Source organism: Salminus brasiliensis, chromosome 7, assembly GCF_030463535.1.
Source record: "Salminus brasiliensis chromosome 7, fSalBra1.hap2, whole genome shotgun sequence".
NCBI lineage: Eukaryota > Metazoa > Chordata > Actinopteri > Characiformes > Bryconidae > Salminus > Salminus brasiliensis.
The window spans coordinates 10,368,418-10,388,335 of NC_132884.1; the positions used below are offsets into that span (position 1 = coordinate 10,368,418).

The window sequence follows — 19,918 nt, forward strand, 5'->3', positions numbered from 1 at the left end:
CAACTTCTTAACAAGTGATGCATGTCAGTCAGTCTCCAGTAATCTCTTTTGTGAAAATCCTGCACACCTTTTAACACCCTTCCCCTCAGTAGACTGTACACCTCGCAATGATATCAAACTAAATAGAGAGTTTAGACATGCATATTATAACTAAACTAACCTTTAGGACCCTGTATGCCAGGCTTAGACTCCACTAGGCTCTGGTCATCCTTGCCTGCAAAATGTTATAAGAAAAGGTAGAATTCCATAGATTCCGCAATAATTATTATTGAGATATTCTGCAAATATCACTCATAATTAACCAAATAAACAAACATTGCAGAGTAAATAATATCACACTGTAAAATCAAACAAACTGTGCACACATTTAGATGTGTACATACAAACATAATCTTTTAGACAGTGACAGTAATACACATACAAGTGCAGCCATTGTCCACAAGGGGGCCAGAGCTCCCTGTAAAACATATTACACTCCCTCTTAGTCAGTCTCTTGGCCTAGTTACTGTTGAAGACATCTACTATCAAAATGCAACTCAGAAGCAGGGTTGTTGCTAGATGCTAAACTGTAGCCCAATACAATGCTGCAGAACTACAGTTCCCATTATTAACACTTTAAAATAAAAAACAAAAACATCTGTATATGGGATTGATGGTTACTTATAATCCCTAACATACATAGCTGTTAATAAAGCATGTCTGTTGTGGTTGTATGATAATAAGACAATTTTAAGGGATTAATGGGCAACAACATAACAACAGACAAAATCAGGCCAAGACAGTTTTTTCCCCAATTGAGACACAAACTGAAAACCACATCAGAGAATATAATGCCAGCAATCTCACCTGTTTCCCCCTGCTGATCATCGGTGTCCAGTTGGGATTTGCTAGATGTGGCAACAGGAGGTAGAGGAAGAGGCTGCAGCACAGAGGAAGCCTAAAATAAATGCACAGTTAAGGTTATTTTCTGTTTATTGAAAGAAGAATATAAATGGCTATATACTTTCGATTGCCAGGAAAGTTTTGCTGTATTGGTATACACTGTGTAGCAGCTGACTCATTATGTTAAAACAATAATATGGTAACATAAAATAAAAAGTTTGTGTTAAAGATTTCTTACTGTAATTTTGTCTATATCTGGCTCCAAACCACTCCCATAGTCTCCTGAAGTCTGGATTGAAAAAAAGAAAGAAACCAACAAAAACAAAGTATTTGTATTTTAATTGTAGCCATTTAAAGAGACTAAGAGAGGAACAGATTTTGAATACAGTATACTGAGAGAACACAGTATGATTTAAAGGCAAACAAAACAGAAAAACCTGAATTAAACCTGAAGTACGGTCAGTACATGAAGGAGGATGTGAAAATAGTGTTGTTAAATAAATTTCTTACGTAATCCTCATCGTCATCTTCAGCTTCATCGCAACGGCGTTCAGCGGCCCTTGGGTTTCCCACTATCTTTAATTCTGAGATAATGCCCTAAGAATCACAGACAAGCATTTGTTTCATTATAATGGTTACATAATTTCCCCTTGACCCCAAACATAATCCATCAGCCAAGACAGTTTTATTGTTTATATAATTAGATAAAGGGCTTCCTAATTTTAGAGCTACAAGGCTAGTGCAACAAGCAATATATATATATATATATATATATATATATATATATATATATATATATATATATATATATTAAAATAGTATAAAGCTTAATATTAGCCTGCTTTATTCATTCCTCAGCCACCTTTGATGTGTGATACCAATTCCTTCTAGGTTTCAGCTATTGAGTTGATAGTTTGAGATTTTGCTTGAGAATTCTGAAGTAGTCCTGCTTCTGTATTATTCCATTTATGTACCAGTGTACCAGTACCAAAACAGCCTCAGAAAATGTTGCTACCACCATGCTTAACATCTTTTTCTCATATGACCATGAACCTTTTTTTCATGAGGTCAGCTGCAAACTTTATTTGGGATTCAAAGTATTGTTTTTGGAGCAGGGACAGATTCGCAGTCCATGATTAGCTAAAATTATTTGACTGTGGACAATGACACTGGTGTTCCAGAAGCTTCCACTTCATGGCAGACATGTGCTTTTGGATGGTTCCTTCAAACAATTTCTGAACCATCTGAACCAATTTCCTCTAAGCTGAGGTTTTAGATCTTTTTCCAGACCTTGGCAAAGTGGCTACACCTCCCAATAACTTGAATTCACGTTTGCAATGTCCAAATACTTGAACTGATGATTTTGGAATCTGCAGCTGTTAAGAATGGCTACAAGAGACATTCTTGGCTTCTGTAAATCTATGATCATTTTGGACGTTCCTACTGTATTGTGTGTTGGTCAGTCCATTGAGCTACCAGCTGTAGTCAATCATGATCACTAACAGGGAGTTACGAGGCCTTTATGTTGGCAAGTTAAAATCCTTTATAAAAACTTTCAGCAGCACATAATTCATAATATTATGAATAACATTTAAGTGGGTAAGTGTATATTTCGGTGTTGATTTAAAAAGAAATCAAAGTTGTGCAGCAATATTTGTGTTTTGCCCCATTTCACCCTGGTAAAAGAACTGCAAGATTCTGCAAACCATTAGATGCAGGTAATGCACTTTTTTATTTTTAAAAAGAGCCTGCAAAAGGTTCTGGAATAGGTCATGTGGACAAATAAGCCAATTTGTGAGAGCAAAGCACTTTCTAGCAAAGCTTGGTCATCCTGTTTTGTGGTTTGTATCTTGCAGTGTAGCCTCTATATTTTCTTCATTAAGTCATCGGCAGATAGCTCTAATCTGAGGAATCACAAATACCCATGAAGCCCCACAGAGGGCACTGTATATGAAGGTGCACACAACAACCTTATACTTGTCTGGGTCAGCCATTCCACCATGTCCAACAAAGACCCCAGCACCTGTTTCCAGGTCTAGATCATCGGTGGAACGCTCAAAGGTCACCACTTTGGGTTCTGAGTCGCAGTCCCCATAGAATGATATCTGGTTGAGGTTCACAGCCAAGGAGAAGCGGCTCCAGTCGTCAGGCTGGTAGGGCACTTCAAAGCTGCCCACCTCTACTGATTTATTAGTGCCTGGCTCAGTGTAGTAGAATATAATCTTCCTAGCACTGCCCTCAACAGCCGACAACTTCACTCCCACATGCATAATCTTCTGGTCAGAGTCTGTGATGGCAAAGATGACCCCTGCATCTTCTGATGTGGGCTTGAGCTGGAAGACGAGGGAGAAGTCTCTGTAGAAGGGGCTGGGCAGATGGGTTCGGGCTAGCTGGCCTGCGCTGGATTCCTCCCCAAACAGGTAGGCAGGGTGGCCATCAGGGCCATCTACACGAGTGATGTCTTTGGGTGGTGGGCTGCCAATCAGCTGCAGCAACGAGACTCCACTCTCCTCTGCAAACACAGTGAGACACAGACAGTAAGCTTATGGCTGGTTAGTTGCAAAGTAACAGTAAGCAGTTAAACATAGTCTGGAAAGTCCTACAGCATATACACCATGAGAATGCAGACATTACCAAACATAAACACTGTCTTAACCTAATTAACAATATTACTCAAATATGTTAATAATGTGTTACCAGATGTTTATTAACCAACAAGGGCATAGTAGGCAGCTTTGAGTTAAGTGGTGCTAAAATATTACACAGTGCTAAACAGTGCATAACATGCCATAATGTGATGAGAGATGACAAACTTTGTGCAAGTGAGCTGTGTGCCAACCATTTAGGCATTGTAACCTTTTAGATAAGACAAGATAAGATAATCCTTTATTAGTCCCACAGTGGGGAAATTCACAAATATGTATCATATTTATAGTCAAGCACCATGTTAAATAGTCAACTCTTAAAAATGCACCTGAAAGATGTAATAATTGGGGAAAGATGCATTTTAAACATATTATATTATATAATGGCATCTCCCAACACTAGGATAAGCACATTCCTCCTGCAATACGAGTGAAGTCAGCCACCACCTCTTTTCAAACTGCAGCCAATGCAGCATCGCTAGGCAGCCAATGCAATTGAAAGAAGGTGCCCAATCCCCTGCTCTGATATATCAGCCAACAGATGACTGTGCCGGCCAGCATCACAATGGGAGTCATTAGAAAGAGCGCTATCTAGTCTTCCACAAAGAGCATGACCAATTGTGCTCTCTCAGGCTCTGGCTGCTAATGGCAAAGCAGCATGACCTGGGATTCGAACTTGCAATCCTCAAGCATCTTTGTCTGCTGAGCCAATATTGTCCTCCCCAACACAAATCCAACAGAAACAAACAACCAATATTACTTGTTATTCGGAAGTCACAAGTACATTCATGCAGAACCCTATAGCTATAATCACATACAGATTAAGAAAACAAGTTGACACACCCTTTAACCCTGTCAAACTAATCATCTCCACAGCGTTCCCTACTCAGAATTTAAGAATAGACTAGGTTTCCATTATTGTTGAGGACAAGCTAGTATCTAACAAAGTTCAGATTCAGATTATTGTTTTGTTTAAGCAGAGTAGCGTTAAAGCATGACTGATTTGTTACACCCACCGAGCAATTTATTAGGAAGACCTGTACACTTACATGAGAATATGTAATCAGCCAATAATACATGAGAATCCAGCATGATAATGCACCATGTCACAAAGCAAACGTTTTCTCAAACTGACAATGACATGAGCTTTTTAAAGCATGAAAGTCCATTTTGTGGAATCCATGCCATGAAGAATTAAGGCTGTTTTGAAAGCAGGACTCCCTGCCCAGTATTAGTACAGTGTTTCAATTGTTGGCTTTGCTAGATCATGAAACTGCATTATTAACATAGAAGACAGGAAGACCTCCATGCAAATTAGGTTATTATGAAAATCTACAAACTTTCAACTGTTAGCAATTTTGCAAGAACAATTTAAATAACTTTACGTTTCTCCAAATTCAACACAAACCCCACAACTCCCCTGAACAGAATCCCTCATAAGACGTAATTTTTGCAAATCACGTGGCAAATCACAGGCTATATTAAATGCATCAGTTGTGCTTGTGATAAAACACATTAAATATCTGGACTGGCTTTGTTGACTGGGTTTGTAGACTGTGATGCATGACTGCATATTAGGATTTTGGCATGTCAAGAGAGTTGTCCAGAAAGTTCAGAGAACAGATGCCTTGCACAAACAATGAAAATGATACAGAAAGATAGTAAAGGCACTAAATGTTGCTGGAAGCTGGAAGCAAAGTTTGCAAGTTCAACGTTAAAGGAACACTGGCTATAGATCAGAAGCAGGTGTCTGGCTATGTCCACTGTCAAAAGTATAAGATCCCTGAGAAACTGTGGGAGGTTCTTTAATTTTACACTGTGGAGAAACCTCTTAAGGTGCTTTTTGTTTTAAAAACATTTTCCTGAAGGTTCCTCAAAGTCTAAGAAGAACCTCCAAATGTCCCTAAAGAATGTTATAATTTTAACAATGTATCACTAATATATATATATATATATATTTATATAATTAATACTAAAGATGCTTGTCAGGAAGATGATGAAAATTGCTGAAAGTAAATAAATAATATTGTAAAAATGATAATATAATAAACATAATCTGCAATGAGGTTCAATAATATTGATTGCAACTGTATTTTTTCATAATGTCTCTCCATAACCATAGCACATTTTCCAAACAAATGGCAAACAGTACATCAAGTTCAGATCTTAAGCAATAGATGTAAGAACTACAGTGTGAACTCCTGTATTCAATATGGAACATTCCAAATGAGTTCCCAGGGTCCTACCATAACATAAAGCTATGGAAAATTAGGATATCCACATGGGCTAAAATTATAGACAAGGAAAAAGCGAGCTTGCACCTCACGGGAACATAAGACAGAAAATTCAAACACTCCACTGCCTCAGAGGACTAAAAATGACAGAACATTTATTAATGATTATTTCCACTTCCACAGAAAGCATAGGAAAAGTAGTGAGCTACAGCTCAGAAAAGGCTATAAAGTGCATGCCCCGAGAGGACGCAGCTAAAGTTAGAATGTTGATGATGTGAAATTTTGTTGGGCTTTTTATTCTGAGCTAAGCATACATATCCAAAGTTTGTGTGTGAGCATGACATTCATGTATTTAAATAAGGGCCAATTAAATAAACAACTAAAATTGTTAATAGGGTGCAGGTACAAAACAACGTATCTAAACACTCACTCTACAACGACTGTAATTGATTCATCAGAGGAAAATACACTTGGTTATCATGCTCTTACAATCTGATGCCACTTCACTTGCAGCTGGCCTTTTAATACTGCTATTGTATTTCAGTGCCACAGAAAGGATTTCTATGTAAACCACCATCACACACCATTACCACACTTAAACAGAGTACAGAATAGTTTGATTCTAGTTCTTATACAGTTTACTCATACTTTCCATGGAGACTTGGATTTGTTTAAACACAAGAATCATGTATACTTTGTTCACACAGTTTGTTTCTTGTTGCATCCTCATTGTGAGGTCCCCTGCTTAAGCTGGGAGCCAGTGACTACAAAAGCTAGGCCTTCCGTTGGGGCCATAAATATCAAAAGTTTAAATCCAAAAAGAGTTTACGCTGCTTTTGTTGGAGTAAGTGTCTCTACTGTCCAGTGAAGACTTTCTCCTAGATTATTTCTACTAGTGCTTTCTACTAGAGCATTACTGTGAGGATTTGACTACATTCAGTGTTAGTGAGGTCAGGATCTTGAATAATCACCACCCCAAATCCCCAACTAATTCTAAAAATATTGTATGGGACACAAGAATATCCACAATTACAAGATGTGTTGGTGAATTTGCTCATCCGAGTGAGTAAAGGTTGCAACTTAAAGTACCTCTTAATTAAAAGCCCTGGCTTGGGGCTGTCACTGCAGTTGTTTTTTATTTACAACTGACTTTACCAACTGACTTTACCATCAGCCTAAACTACAGTTAGTCAGTGATATACAGTACAGTGTTATGCAAATTACACATTTATTTACCACTTTACTTGGATCATCCATTATAGCTGCCCCATAAATGATTACCTGACATTTAACTAACATTCATAAATATGTACATTAATGCAACTGAAATGTAAGTTACATGTAAATGACTGTCTACTGAATGACCCTTACCCTTTGTCTTAAATTTAAGATTAGAATTAAGATTTAGATAAAGGTTAAGGTTAGGGTTAGGATTTAGGGTTGATTCAAGAGTAAGGTTATTGTTAGGAGTGGTATAGTGTTACATTCAACAGACAACCATTCAGCTGCATGTAATGCATAATCAGCTGAATGTTAGTTGAATGTAAGGTGAGCGTCTATTCGGCATCTACAATGGACCATCCAAGTAAAGTTATACCACATTCAGAGGTATGAACACAGCCTTTGTAGATAATTGAACATAGAACTATGAATTAAATATTACAGTCAGTTGTCCAAAGGTGTCCACATTTTTGCATAAGACTGCATATTGAACTTGCAGCACAGCTTCTGATTTGTCTTTTTGCTCATTATGAAAAACATGAAATCTGAGCTGACTGGTAAAACTGAGCTGCATATACAGAGATTCCACTTGTCTCTCTTCACAAAGCCTAAATTCGTTATTTTGTGCTTTCACAGAGAACTAGCAATAGACATCAGCTGGCAGTTTTGGATTCCCTAGTGAACCAGTGCTGAAGCAGCCTAACCGACTCAACTGTGGGAACGGGATGTCCAGTGATCATCGTATTTCCACTGCAGCAGTAGCTCGGCAGCTTTTCTGCACTGTGACATGATCCTCCATTCGCCATGGCTATCTAATCCCTCATTTACTCTGCCAACATTCACTACGTTCCTCTGCTCTGCTGTCACAGGTCTTCATACTGTTTCGGACACAAGGGATTATGGGAATACAAGTCTCTTGTTATTTACTCCAGATGTGTCCGCTCTTGCTTGTATCCCACCTCCCCACATAGACTCTCACAGTCCCTGAAGGCCCACCACCTGGAAGAGTATAATGGAGGCAGAGCAACTGGAATATGAATCATGTTTCACTGATTACTAACAACAGAATTCAGTGTTACTCAATAAATCTATCTTCAGAAAAAAATGAAAATGTCCTTAAACATGTTTAATAGCAAATACTAGTATTATACTAGTAGTAAATACTCAGCTAAACTAGTTTGGGGGACGCTCTGATGCAGCTCCAATCATGTCACAAAGGCAGCTGAACGTAGTCTTAGGAGTGTCGCACTGGGTTAACGTCTTACCACTTTAAATGAATTTGCACTGCTCAAGCATCTCTAACCTTCACTGTACAGGCAGACACAGTGTCTAAATTAGTCACAGAACCAAACAAAATGCCTGTTTCAGCTACAGGCGGGCATAAGCCAGCCTGCAAAAACTTGTGAGATGAGGAATGAAGAAGTTTGACTAATTGTTCCCAATTATGTCCACAAGCTGCTCAGCCAAATACTTGGGAGCCCCTTTTGCACTGTATAAACAGTAACCTATACAGTTTATTGGATGCAAAAAATGTTAATGTAGTCTGTTATCTCTCATAAGACTAAATACAATTTTAGGGCTCTTACAGGACACTATACTGTTTTTATGTTTTTTGGAGATTTGGAGAGTCATCATACAGTTTAATCTGTAATGTGGTAGTAACAAACTGACTAAATGAAAAAATATTTCATAAGGGTACTTTACATCTGTACTCTCTGCTTTTCTTAATTCACCTCCTTTATTAAAGATTTCATAAACATGAAAAAGAGTGCACACAGGAAGGCACCAAACTGCCCCTGCAAGAATAAAGGTCTTTGAAAATAAGCACTATTATTGTTCACGAGCATATCCAGTTGGACAGGTAATTGCGGTTAGAATTTCTTGGAGATAATCGAAGACCCTTGTGACCCAATACCTCTTTGGGCCCTCAAGAGACCCAATTCAGATAATATGAGCCCTCTGAGACAGGCTGAAGTTCAATGCTTCTTGAGAGATAAGACTAAGAGATGACCAGCTTGAGCCAGCTGTCACAGCTGAATACATTCATTCAGTAGCAACTAGATCAGAATGCTCCTAGTCTGTTAAATGCAGCCTGGGCACAGCTGAAGTTTATAGACACGGTGGATAATGAGGTGTTGGTGAGCTGTAAGCATAATGGGAAATGTTTAATGCTTTCTCAGGGCTACGGCTGCCAATAGCCATCTGCATGAACAGAATTCAGAGTAGCAATCATCTGGTCATAGTGACAGCCCTTTATCCTGCTGGACCACTCAGGGCCCGATCAAAGCATTTCTATATATCGTCACTGTCATACAAAACCTTGTATCTCCAAAACAGCAACTTTACAGGAGACAGATATACAAGGCTTTTGTATAAGAGAGATGATATGCTGATATGCGCGGAAATGGGAAGTCAGTGCTCTGAACTTCATCATCTCTCTGCTGTACTTTTTTTTAGAACTGTTGATGACGCAAGCAGCCATGTTTATTTGATGTCATAAGCTGAGCTTGGGGTTTAGAGCACTATCCTGAATTGTTGAGGAGAAAATCCTAGTTCCAAGAGGAATGTTCTTTTACTTTTTATCACTGGAAGTAGTTAAATGCAGCATTTTATCCCCTTTTGGAGTCAAAACCTTTTATTATATGAGCAGTGAAAATATAAAATGTAAAATGTTATATATAAATGTATATATAAATGTCCTGTCCTCAGAGATATGCTTCTCTAAACACATTATTTAACGACTGTTAGCTAGAGTTAGTACTCATTACAATCATTTACACAATTTACATATCCTTTGATATCACACAGCTAAAAAATGTAACTGACTATTGACATGTTTCTATTTTACTGCCATTAGTTTTTTGTTGCAGAATTGTTTTATATAAATTAATACAATAATGTGTAAAGTTCTGTACGTTAATTAATTAGTTAAAAAATATATATTATACATTCTGTAAACTACAAATGGCAAATTGATACAGCATTTACCAGGGAGACTTCTTAAAACCTGGCTCTGTTGTTCTAGTTCCCCTAACTATGGACATGCTGAACTCCTTGCTACTCATTTACAGTAAATTCTTAGGCACTATTCTTAAGGGTTGGAAGTAATTCTCCCATGTTCTTCTACTTTTTACAGTGTTATCTAGAGATTACCAAGCTGTAGGCTTCCTTTTTGTAGGCTTCCTTCCTTTGCTGTTTATGATTCTTTACACTTCACGCTGAAATGCTCCAGCAAAATTCTAAACTTTCTGGTCCAGGCAATAGGATTAGTCACGCAATATACCTTGCATTTCTTTTAAGGCTATGAAGAGTTTGTGTTGCAGAGGACTCTGAGGACTCTGCCCATAATTGGAACCCTCTGACAATATGGATACTTTTTAATATAGCATGTAGACCACTTAAGAGACCACAATGTTAGCTCAAGGACAGCCTACAGTCCTACAGTGTCATCAAGCTAAAAGTGTACTTCAAAGCCAATCACAAATATGAAAAATTGTGACACCACATATGAATGTCTCCCATGGAACTCTGAGGCAGTGTGAATCCATTCAAAACTGACATTACCATCTATCCACCAACAATGTGCTCTTTCTTCATGAGCATCTCTGCAAAATGCAGTTAATCATTTTACTGCTCATCATCAGAAAGAAACTGTTCTGTGGCATGTATGTAGGCGCTTTCTGAGCCTCTTTCTGGCTCCTCTGCCCCCTTGTCTGGCTACTAAGAGGGGGCCTTGTTACACGCAGCATGCACTAAAGCCTCTTGCCCTTCTTTCCTCAACTAGGGGCACAATAAGCAGTCTTTTCTGAGTGCCCACTCCAATTCTCCAGCATGTCAGTGGTCTTTACAGCATCCCAGCCGCTCTATTGTTCATGCACGTCCACCCAGTTTTAATTCCTTACCAAACAAATCCTTACTAGACAAACAAATACAGACTTTGAAATACATTGTGATGAACAAACTGATGGCTGCATGTGATAAGAATGTCACCATGACTCCTAGAATCAATTTTGCCTCCTCACAGAGCACTGCAGTGCACAGCATTGCATTACACGTGGGTTGTCTTACCCTGGGACAGCCTTGTGGACTGCTGTTCAAGTAGTCTGCATAGTCTGCAGACCCAATAATATTTTCACTGGAAAGACAAAAGTCAATCTTTATGCTCAAATCATCAAAATGTTAATTAGAGCAATGGAAACCAGGTCATCTAGCACACGTGATGTCAGTGTCTTGTCTGACAGTAAAACATGATTGTCTTCTTGTGGAAAAATAACTATTATGGGAAACTCACATTAAACAAGAGAACATGTCCTCAGATGATTTATTATGGCAGAGAAACGGATATGGCACTTCAGCAAAGGAAACAGGGCCCCTTCCCACCATTCCTGTCTATTCCATGAGTTACCTCCACTATATTGATCTTTTTCATCTTTGTGAAACAAAGCCTGATAACAACATCATCCTGACATGATTTATGCACTATAAAGACTTAAAAGTCAGCAACCAACAGACTGCACAAAGTAAAATCAAAAAGCTGTGTACTTGATCGCCTAAAAGGTGACCTCACTATTCTCTTTGCTGCAGGAAACCCCTCTGGAAGTTTTCTGGCATGGTGACAGGCACAGATCAAATTTACGACATGCCATAATATGTTCACTTTTCCAGATGTTTTTTTTATGGTTTTACATGGGTGTTTTAGACCACAAAAAAATGTAAATGAAAAATAATGAGAAGTTTAGTGAGGCAACACAATTAGCATGCATGAATGTCTGAATGAATGTGTTTCACTATGTAGAGCCATGCATGCGCAGCCATGCATGCGCAGTGGTGGGCAAACTCTTTGGGTTAGTGTTTCTCTTTTGGTGCGTGAGTCTGAGCCCTGGCAAAGCATAGGCAGAGCAGAGCAACAGCTGAGCCCTTTGCAGCAGCATCAGGCACCTTAACAAACAACACACACCTACGAGACAGGTGTCACAGATTGGAAATGCATCTCATCTATTAGATGCATTTCAGCTAGGACACCGTTTTACCTTTGAGGTTGCTAACAACCATGCATGGCTGGCCGGGGTGTTGTCCTTCAGGGAGGGTGTGGCAGGCCACAGGCAGGCCCCTCTCCTGCAAGGCTGTCCAGCAGCTGTCCAGCAGAACTTCACAGAAGCTGCGGCAGGGCAGCAGGGCCATTGAGGCCTTGTCCAAGGGTGTGTGGCACTGTGGCACCAGCAACAGGCAAAAAAACCACTCCACCCCATGGTGGCAACCTGACCGCACAAGCCATGCCCACTCATTTAACATGGCTGACACATCCTCTGGCCTGGTGTGGTTCAAAAAGTTGGGCAATGAAAAGTGCCCAGTGCCACCTGAAGAGCAGATGGGCCAATCAGAACCCCTTGGAAAGCATTCTGAGGAGTCCACTGGTATTGGCTTTGCAGTTATTTCCTGATCCAAATCCACAGTGGACTCAGACCCTATCCCTGACTGAGTATCATTACCTGAGGATCTTTTAAAACCTGAATCAAAATGCACCATCTCTGCTAAAGATTTGCCATTACCCGTGTTGACACTGCCCTGGCTTGTAGGGACTCCAGTTGTGGTCCCTGTGGCAACTGTACTTGTGGCAACAGTTGTTGGATCTTGGTCCCACTTTTCCACAAATTTCCGGATCCCATTGGCAACATCAAGAATTTCTGCTCCAACATCGGATATGTCCTCTTTCTTCAGGGCCGTTCCACTGGTAGAAGTTTCATTATCCACTGCTGGGGCCTTCGTTGTGAAGTTATTGGGTTGCCACCCCCAAGTATTTAGAGGAGCTGCATAGAGCGCCAGGAGGGCCAAGCCCGTCCACAATCTCATGTCTGACTCTGCACCAGTCCTTTTAGTATATGAGTCATTCAGAACCTGTTTGCAAGCACGCTAAACAACCTCCAAACCCAGAATGGCAATGGGAATCCCAGTCTCCCTCCCTCCCCTCAACAGTGAGCGAATGAAAAGGAGGGACTTATTGGTCAGTTCCCACCCTCCACGTCCTCCTAATGCTGTGTCACGCCGCCATAGAGTCTGCACAGATGTGCATAGTCTCCTGCAGACCTTCCAAATGCTTTCTCTTGGTGGAGTATTTCTCAACAATATCTAATCTCTTCCCAAAATATGGGTCACCCAATTTGCTGCCTGGCATTTTTACTTGAGTAGTCTACCTTCATCAATGCAATGCAAAACAACAAAGCACTAGGAATTTCTACAGCTGTTCACTATAACTTCTGGCCAGAACAAACACAACATTTTGGAAGCACAGCAATTATTGACTGAATCACAGGCTTATACTGATGGTAATATGTCCTGTAATACTAACTGAATTTGTACAATCAGGAAATCAAATCCATGTTAGGGATCCACTATTTGTTAGCCCACTGCTTCTAATAATATATATATATATATAATATTATATATTATATTATATTATATATTATATCATAACTGGGCCAAAATTCTAATATGAGTTCTCTGAGTGGTCCAGTGGACTGTGGCGCTGCCGCTATAATCCAAGGAACACTAGTTCGAAACATGGGACTGAAAAGGGGCAGTGGCTGGCTTGTGGAGACACCTTCGTAGTTTTGTGGGTATTGCTAGTAATAGGGGGAGTTCCTTTAAATGGGCATTGGGTAATTGGCCCTACAAATTGCATAGAAAATGCAGTAAAATTTGAAAAAGATAAAAAAACAACATTTCTTTTGTGGAAATGATGCAGGAACTGTTTTTTCTATGAAGGTCATGTGAAACCGAAGTGATGGAACAAACTTCCCCTGGGTGTAAGGGCTTGGGCAACGTGTAGTGCAGAGTACTATGTTCTCCATTCTGACTTTTGTATTTAGTAGCAAATAAGCTTAGAGGTATCACTCTAGACAAGTGCGTCTGTTAAATACCTTAAATGTAAATGTAAGCTAAGGCCTGACACATTGGTAACACCTTAGAACTCTTGGGTTGGCCAAATGTTATGAAACAGCTTAAACTGTTGACTAGAATGTTTTATCCTTAACCTAATACCTTTCGGATATTAGTATATTTGCATGCCACACATTTTGTAAAATTGTGTAAAGTGTCTCTGATCCCAACACTCCCCTGGGAAAAGGTAAAGATTAATAACAGTCATTTGAACTGGCTGCTGCCAACATTAAATTTACTACTTTGTATGAACACAAAGCTCTGCATGAATTATTGTAGAACATAAACAGATCTTGTTGCCCCCAGAGGCTGTTGAGAAACATAGTACAAAAAGAGGACCTTTTGGCCTGCCAATAATGGTTATTTATGGCTTTGTGTATGTGTGGTGATTTATGCAGTTTACCTTGTTTGTGGTTATTGTGGATATACTTGACCTCCTTTAGTGAGGTGGGCCAAGATTTCCTGAGTTGAAAGCGAGAGTTTATAGCTTTTCTTAGTATTCCGAATGGTACACACTATTGCATGAGGTGTTTGCTTTAGTTTGAACTGAAGCAACTATACAAGCTAGTCTGACCAGGATTAGTTAACAGTTCTTGCTTGTTGAACTGCAGTATCTTCCTACAGATTTATCAGACTGCAGGCCTCTGCGAGAACAAAAGGACCAAACAGCCCTCCCATCTTTTTTCTTAGTTTCTGAGGGGATTAGGAATTACAAACAAAACTTTGATTCATGTTTGTTAAGCATTGTTTTAAGAGACCGATCCACAGCAGCTGACAACGTAGTTCATCTGATCTGGTGAATGTTTCAATCTACTCTATGGCAGCTCATGACCTCATCAGGGCAAAGCCCACTAATTGCAAAGGGTTAGCTTTCCCACCGACGGATTTGGACCATGCGCGAACACACACTGTGGAAAATCCCCTTCCCCAACTGTTCCATCCAGCTGCCACTTCTCTGTGCTCGTTCCAGAGGTTTAGGCCAGTTTTCTAACAATTACTCTCTGTCTGACAAGCAGATGTATTTTACATGCATGTATGCACATACACATGCAGGCACATACACACACTACTCACACTTCCTTAATGAAACTAGAGGCCAGAGAGTGACCAGCTGTGGTTTGTGAGCAGATAACTCTGCCCCCTTCCAACCTCACCATGACCCTGATTCACAGCTTGCCTGATCCAGGTGGCTGATATTTCCAAACAATAGCAGGGATGATCAAATGTATGAGGCCCATGTTTCAAAAAGCAACTATTTTATAGTTATAATATATATGTACATTACATGTGTATGTAATTTCACCATGCAATAACATACACTATATGTCCAAATGTTTGTTGACATCCCTTCTAATGAATGCATTCAGTTACACACATTGCTGACACAGTCACGGCTTGTCTAGTCCTCGTAGAGAAGTACTGCCAGTAAAATAGAATATATGAACTCAATGGCACCATGCCTAATTCCAGTCATGGGCTACAGGGATATAAAGGCCCCAGCATTGAACTGTGGAGCAGTGGAACTGTGTGCTCCATCTATTACTTTTGGGATAAGATAGGGTGGCGATCATCCATCACAAAACACTCCAAAGAAAGGCCTCCCTGGACTGTAGACATATATTCTCCAACAAAAGCAGGATATAACTCTTTTAATACCATCCTGATTTCCTTCCGAAAATGTCCACATGACTCACAATGGAGAATCGACTCACAAACCTAACGTTACTGTGACCAAGCAAACCAAAAAAAAATGTAAAATGTAATGTGATTACCTCAGTCAGACACCCAAACCTAACCTTAGCCTAAATGCCCAAACCTTAAATGTCCAAATAGGTCAGATATTTGGAGTGCAACAATTAACCTATGTAGACATTTCTTATGAGATCATCTTGTTTAATACCCTTAACCTCAGACAAAAGACGAAGCAGGTGTCCCAAGTTGGTAAAAATCCAACCCTGTTACTTTTGACTCTGTTACTCATTTAAACCACTGTTGGCAAAGAAACATGTGCCATGACATATTGTTCTTGAGAGGGGTTGGCACATTTTCAGATGCAAAGCACCTCCTGGACCTGGCTTGTAACTCACTCACTCACTGTTTAGCAGACTGAATATTATCTTAATGCTATTAGAGCCTGATGAGCTTTTGATGCTTTGCTGCAATTACATCAGTTTAAACTGCACCATTGTTTACATTCTCATTTCATTTAGACCCTCAAGAACTATGTTGAATTGTGTAAAAGGGTATAATAGGTAAATAATGTTCTATATATATTTAAGGGACTTTTATTTATGAGTGTACAGTAGAATGTTTGACTAAGAACAACATTAGGCCTCCAAGCTACACTGTGTGGTTGTGTTATATGGAAGACTGTAAGGAATGGTGGCCAAGTTATTATTATTTAAAAGTACATATTTATCCAAAGAAACAATACCAAAATGACTGGAAATCATCCAGCAGAATTTTCAAGGTTTAGGGAACTCTCACAGCATTTTGATTCACACCAAATAAAGTTTATTTTTATGGGCACAATGTTACGACAGGAGAATAGGAGGAAACTGGGTTATTTAAAAATGTCTCTCTGGAGTTTACTTCAAACCGTTTGTCATATGTTTTTAGTGCAATACATGCATGGGGTGCTATATATTTGTTTTCCACTGACGGATGTACTGCTGTCTACCTTCCTCTACTTCTCTCAATAGCAGAATAGAGAGCACTGATGCTAGCACGTGACAAGGGGCATCCGTTGAGCATATAAAAACACCCACATGGTGGCAAGGCACACAACCAGCAGGGGCTGTGAGTGCTTTATCTTCCATGGAGGCCGTTAAATGAAGATGTCAATGTTTACAAAGGCAGAGTGGGTCAGTGTCTTGGGTCTCTGCCTGCTATATAACAAAGCTGCATATGCTACATGTTCAAGGCATGGCAGCCGCATGCTTCACCTTGACCCTGCATGTGTGTGCGAGACAGCGACTCTTCACATCTGTGTATACATAGTAAAAAAAGAGTCGACTGAACTCTCATTGCTCACATTTGAGTGGTGCCTTACTCAGCATGGTGTACATTTAACCTAAAAGTTTAATTTAACTAGTCATTTAACAGTTTATTTCACAATTAAATAAAGAAATGCACAAGACCATGCATCACAATCATTTGACCATGGTTAACATGGCTTTGAAGGATTGTGTGGTAAAATCATTGTAACCAGGGCTGTATAATAGTATAATAGTATGTAATTGCATAGAGCCCCCAAGCCACAAAAGATATATATTTTCTTTCTATAGTATTTTTTCTTTTCAAAGATATCATTGATGCCTTTTCTAACAATTCAAGATAGCAGCATATAAACAGTCTTCTGTTTTGTGTCTTCCATAATTAAAAACACTGGCATGATTGGGGAACCCAAGTAAGATTTTACTTATGCCTTCCGACTGTTTAGAAAAGCACTACCACACAAAAACTTTTTTTTGTTTGTTTTTGTTTTTTCTTCCACCAAGCAGTGTAGTTTAATAGGAGTAGACAGACATAATTGATACCACACTGTGCATAATTGATAAATGTACTAACTTTGTAAAAAGGAGTCAAGTATATTCATTTTCTATTGATTTTACTTATGTGCATTACGTTATGTCATTTGAACATCAATCTAAAGAGCATTTCTTTCGTTTGTTGTTGTCTTCAGTATGGTGCCTCATTTACCATGACTGCAAAGCACTCTTCTAGCCTGCCATGTGCACCACATTTTCAGAACTGTGTTTAGAGTTCTGCTAAGCGCTCACAAAAACATGCCACAGATTATCCACAGTTGACCAATTAAGGGTGAACGTTCTTTCTAGTCATTCATCCAAAGTGGGGACAAAGGTAGTTTTGGGCTTTTGTAAAACCATTTAAACCTGTACAACACTTGACATGGGGATCTATTTATCATCAATTCACAATCAACAAATCTATTTATGTCAGTTGTGATACAAACTTCATCATGAGTTTATATCAATCCTAATCTGAGTAGTTGGAAACCAGAAAAAAGGCAGGTACAGCAGACTACAATTAGGAGAGAGAGAGAGAGAGAGAGAGAGAGAGAGAATGTGTGTGGGTTTGGTGCAGGAGAGTGAGTGAGCAAGAGAGAAAGAGAAAAATGTGAACTTAAGGTGAAGTAAACATTAGCTATCTAGTGCAAACATGGACCAATTAATATAAACTTAGCCAGGGTAGTGATAATAAAAAAGCTGTGGCTTATTTTCATTGAATGAAACAGGCACTCAAACCATCCATTTTAAACAGGGGTGGTATGGAGTTTAATTCTTGTGGTAAGTATATAATTTTATTAAAACCCCAGGGAACTGTGGTAACTTGTAAAATGGGGTATGACACTTTTAAGTCCAGAACTATCTATTTTATAATGAAGAAGAGTTCAGTTCTTAACAATTGTGTAATTACTTGCTTTGTCACAAGCTGAGATAAACTTTGTAAATATATTGTTTACTTTAAAAAAATAAAATAAGTGCTCAAATGAAATAGTAACTTTACTTTCCTCTGACTAATCAGAAACTCATGCAGCTGTTTCTGTCAGCTCTGCTGGTTCTGGGAGTGTAGGGCATAATTGCCTTTAGCCCCAAAAGGCACCATCTGCAGCTGTCTTCAGTGCCACTCAGGGTTCTCAGGGTTTAAAGCCTGCTTCCTGACCAACAGTACTGTTTCGCTTAGATTCATGGAGCACACCCAGAGACCACACATGGGAACAGTGGGTAACGCTGCCTGTTGAAGACGACAAGTTTGCCTTTGTGTAAGGGATTATACTGCCATTTAAATTTGGCCATAAAGGAACAGCTTTGTGGGTGTTTTGAAACCTTCTAGTGAATCTGCCATCCTACATGAACTGTACATGTGGTTGTTTGTAAAAGTCTGGATTAAAACCAGCCCTTGTCTCTGTGTGGAAGTCTACATAGTGTGCATTGGGTGGTCTAATTGTGCTTAATGGCCTTTAATGATTTCTTATCTGTGGTTAATTGTTTTCTGCTGACAGAAGTACCACTTTTCCCATACTAGTAATGTTACACACACATACGCATAAGAATGTGTGTGTATGTGTATAATGTTACTTTAATGGTATGTATTTTTTGCATCAAAATCTATACATGAGAAGGGTCCTCTTGTTTGGAAGGTGGACGTTATGTGTTATGTTCTAGTTGACTGAGCTCTAAATAGCCTGTTGAAGTAGGCTATACTTAAGCATACTTCAGACTGAATTCACTATGAATACAAAAAGACCATATACCATTTTATATGAAATGACCAGAAACCAAAGTTGGGTTTAGTGAAATAAGTTAAAAACAGGAACACCCAACATGACCTGCATTTTATCAAAGGGTGGGATAATCATGTTAGAAAAGTCAGTTCCTGAAGTATATATTTTGAAAGCAATAAAATTGGTCAAGTATGTCATGCCTGCCCCTGTTCTGTCATGTCTGCCTCTGTTTTGTGTTGCCATGTGCTCCCAAGCATGGCTCTGTTTGTGTCTTGTCTGTCCTAACCCCGCCTGTCCATTAGTGTTTCCACCAGTGTCTCCTTTGTATCCAGGCCCCTTGTTACTCCCAGGTTTTTCTCTTTATCCTCCGTATAAGTAGCCTTTTGTTTCAGTCATGCCTTGTCTGGTCTTGTATGTGTTAAAATGTGCATGTTCCTGCGGTTGTGTTTACGCCAGTTTATGGTTTGTTGGCTTGGCCTGTCTGTTTAGTTTGGTAGTTTGAGTGCTTATGTTTGCTTTTCCTGTTTGTTATGTTCCTGTTTGTTCTGTTTCAGTTTGTTCTGGATTCATATTGAGGTGTTTATCATGAATCATGTTTTTGGGGTTCCCTCCATCATTTGAAGGCTTTGTTCTATGGAATGGGGAGGACTTTGAGGGAGAGATAGGGCTTGGTACGGTTAGCCTGGAGCCTGAGTGCAAGGCTAACCGGGGTGCCTAGCATGAGTATCCTAGCCCATAGGACATTCTTGACT

General features: G+C 39.4%; 1 protein-coding gene across 5 annotated transcripts in view; it reads right to left on the minus strand.

Annotated features, from left to right (window-relative positions):
* Positions 1–19,918, minus strand: part of col18a1b (collagen type XVIII alpha 1 chain b) — a 51,890-nt gene that overhangs the window by 23,110 nt on the left and 8,862 nt on the right. For 2 of the 5 annotated variants that reach the window (XM_072683792.1, XM_072683790.1), the window contains exons 1-6: positions 12,013–12,897; positions 2,853–3,394; positions 1,393–1,479; positions 1,121–1,171; positions 847–937; positions 161–214 (exon numbers count right to left, since the gene is read on the minus strand). In XM_072683792.1, coding sequence (XP_072539893.1) covers positions 161–214; positions 847–937; positions 1,121–1,171; positions 1,393–1,479; positions 2,853–3,394; positions 12,013–12,832 — 1,645 coding nt within the window. In that variant the 5' untranslated portion in view covers positions 12,833–12,897. Of the gene's footprint in view, positions 1–160; positions 215–846; positions 938–1,120; positions 1,172–1,392; positions 1,480–2,852; positions 3,395–12,012; positions 12,898–19,918 lie in introns of those variants that run through there. The other 3 variants (XM_072683793.1, XM_072683794.1, XM_072683791.1) reach the window with 3 other exon arrangements.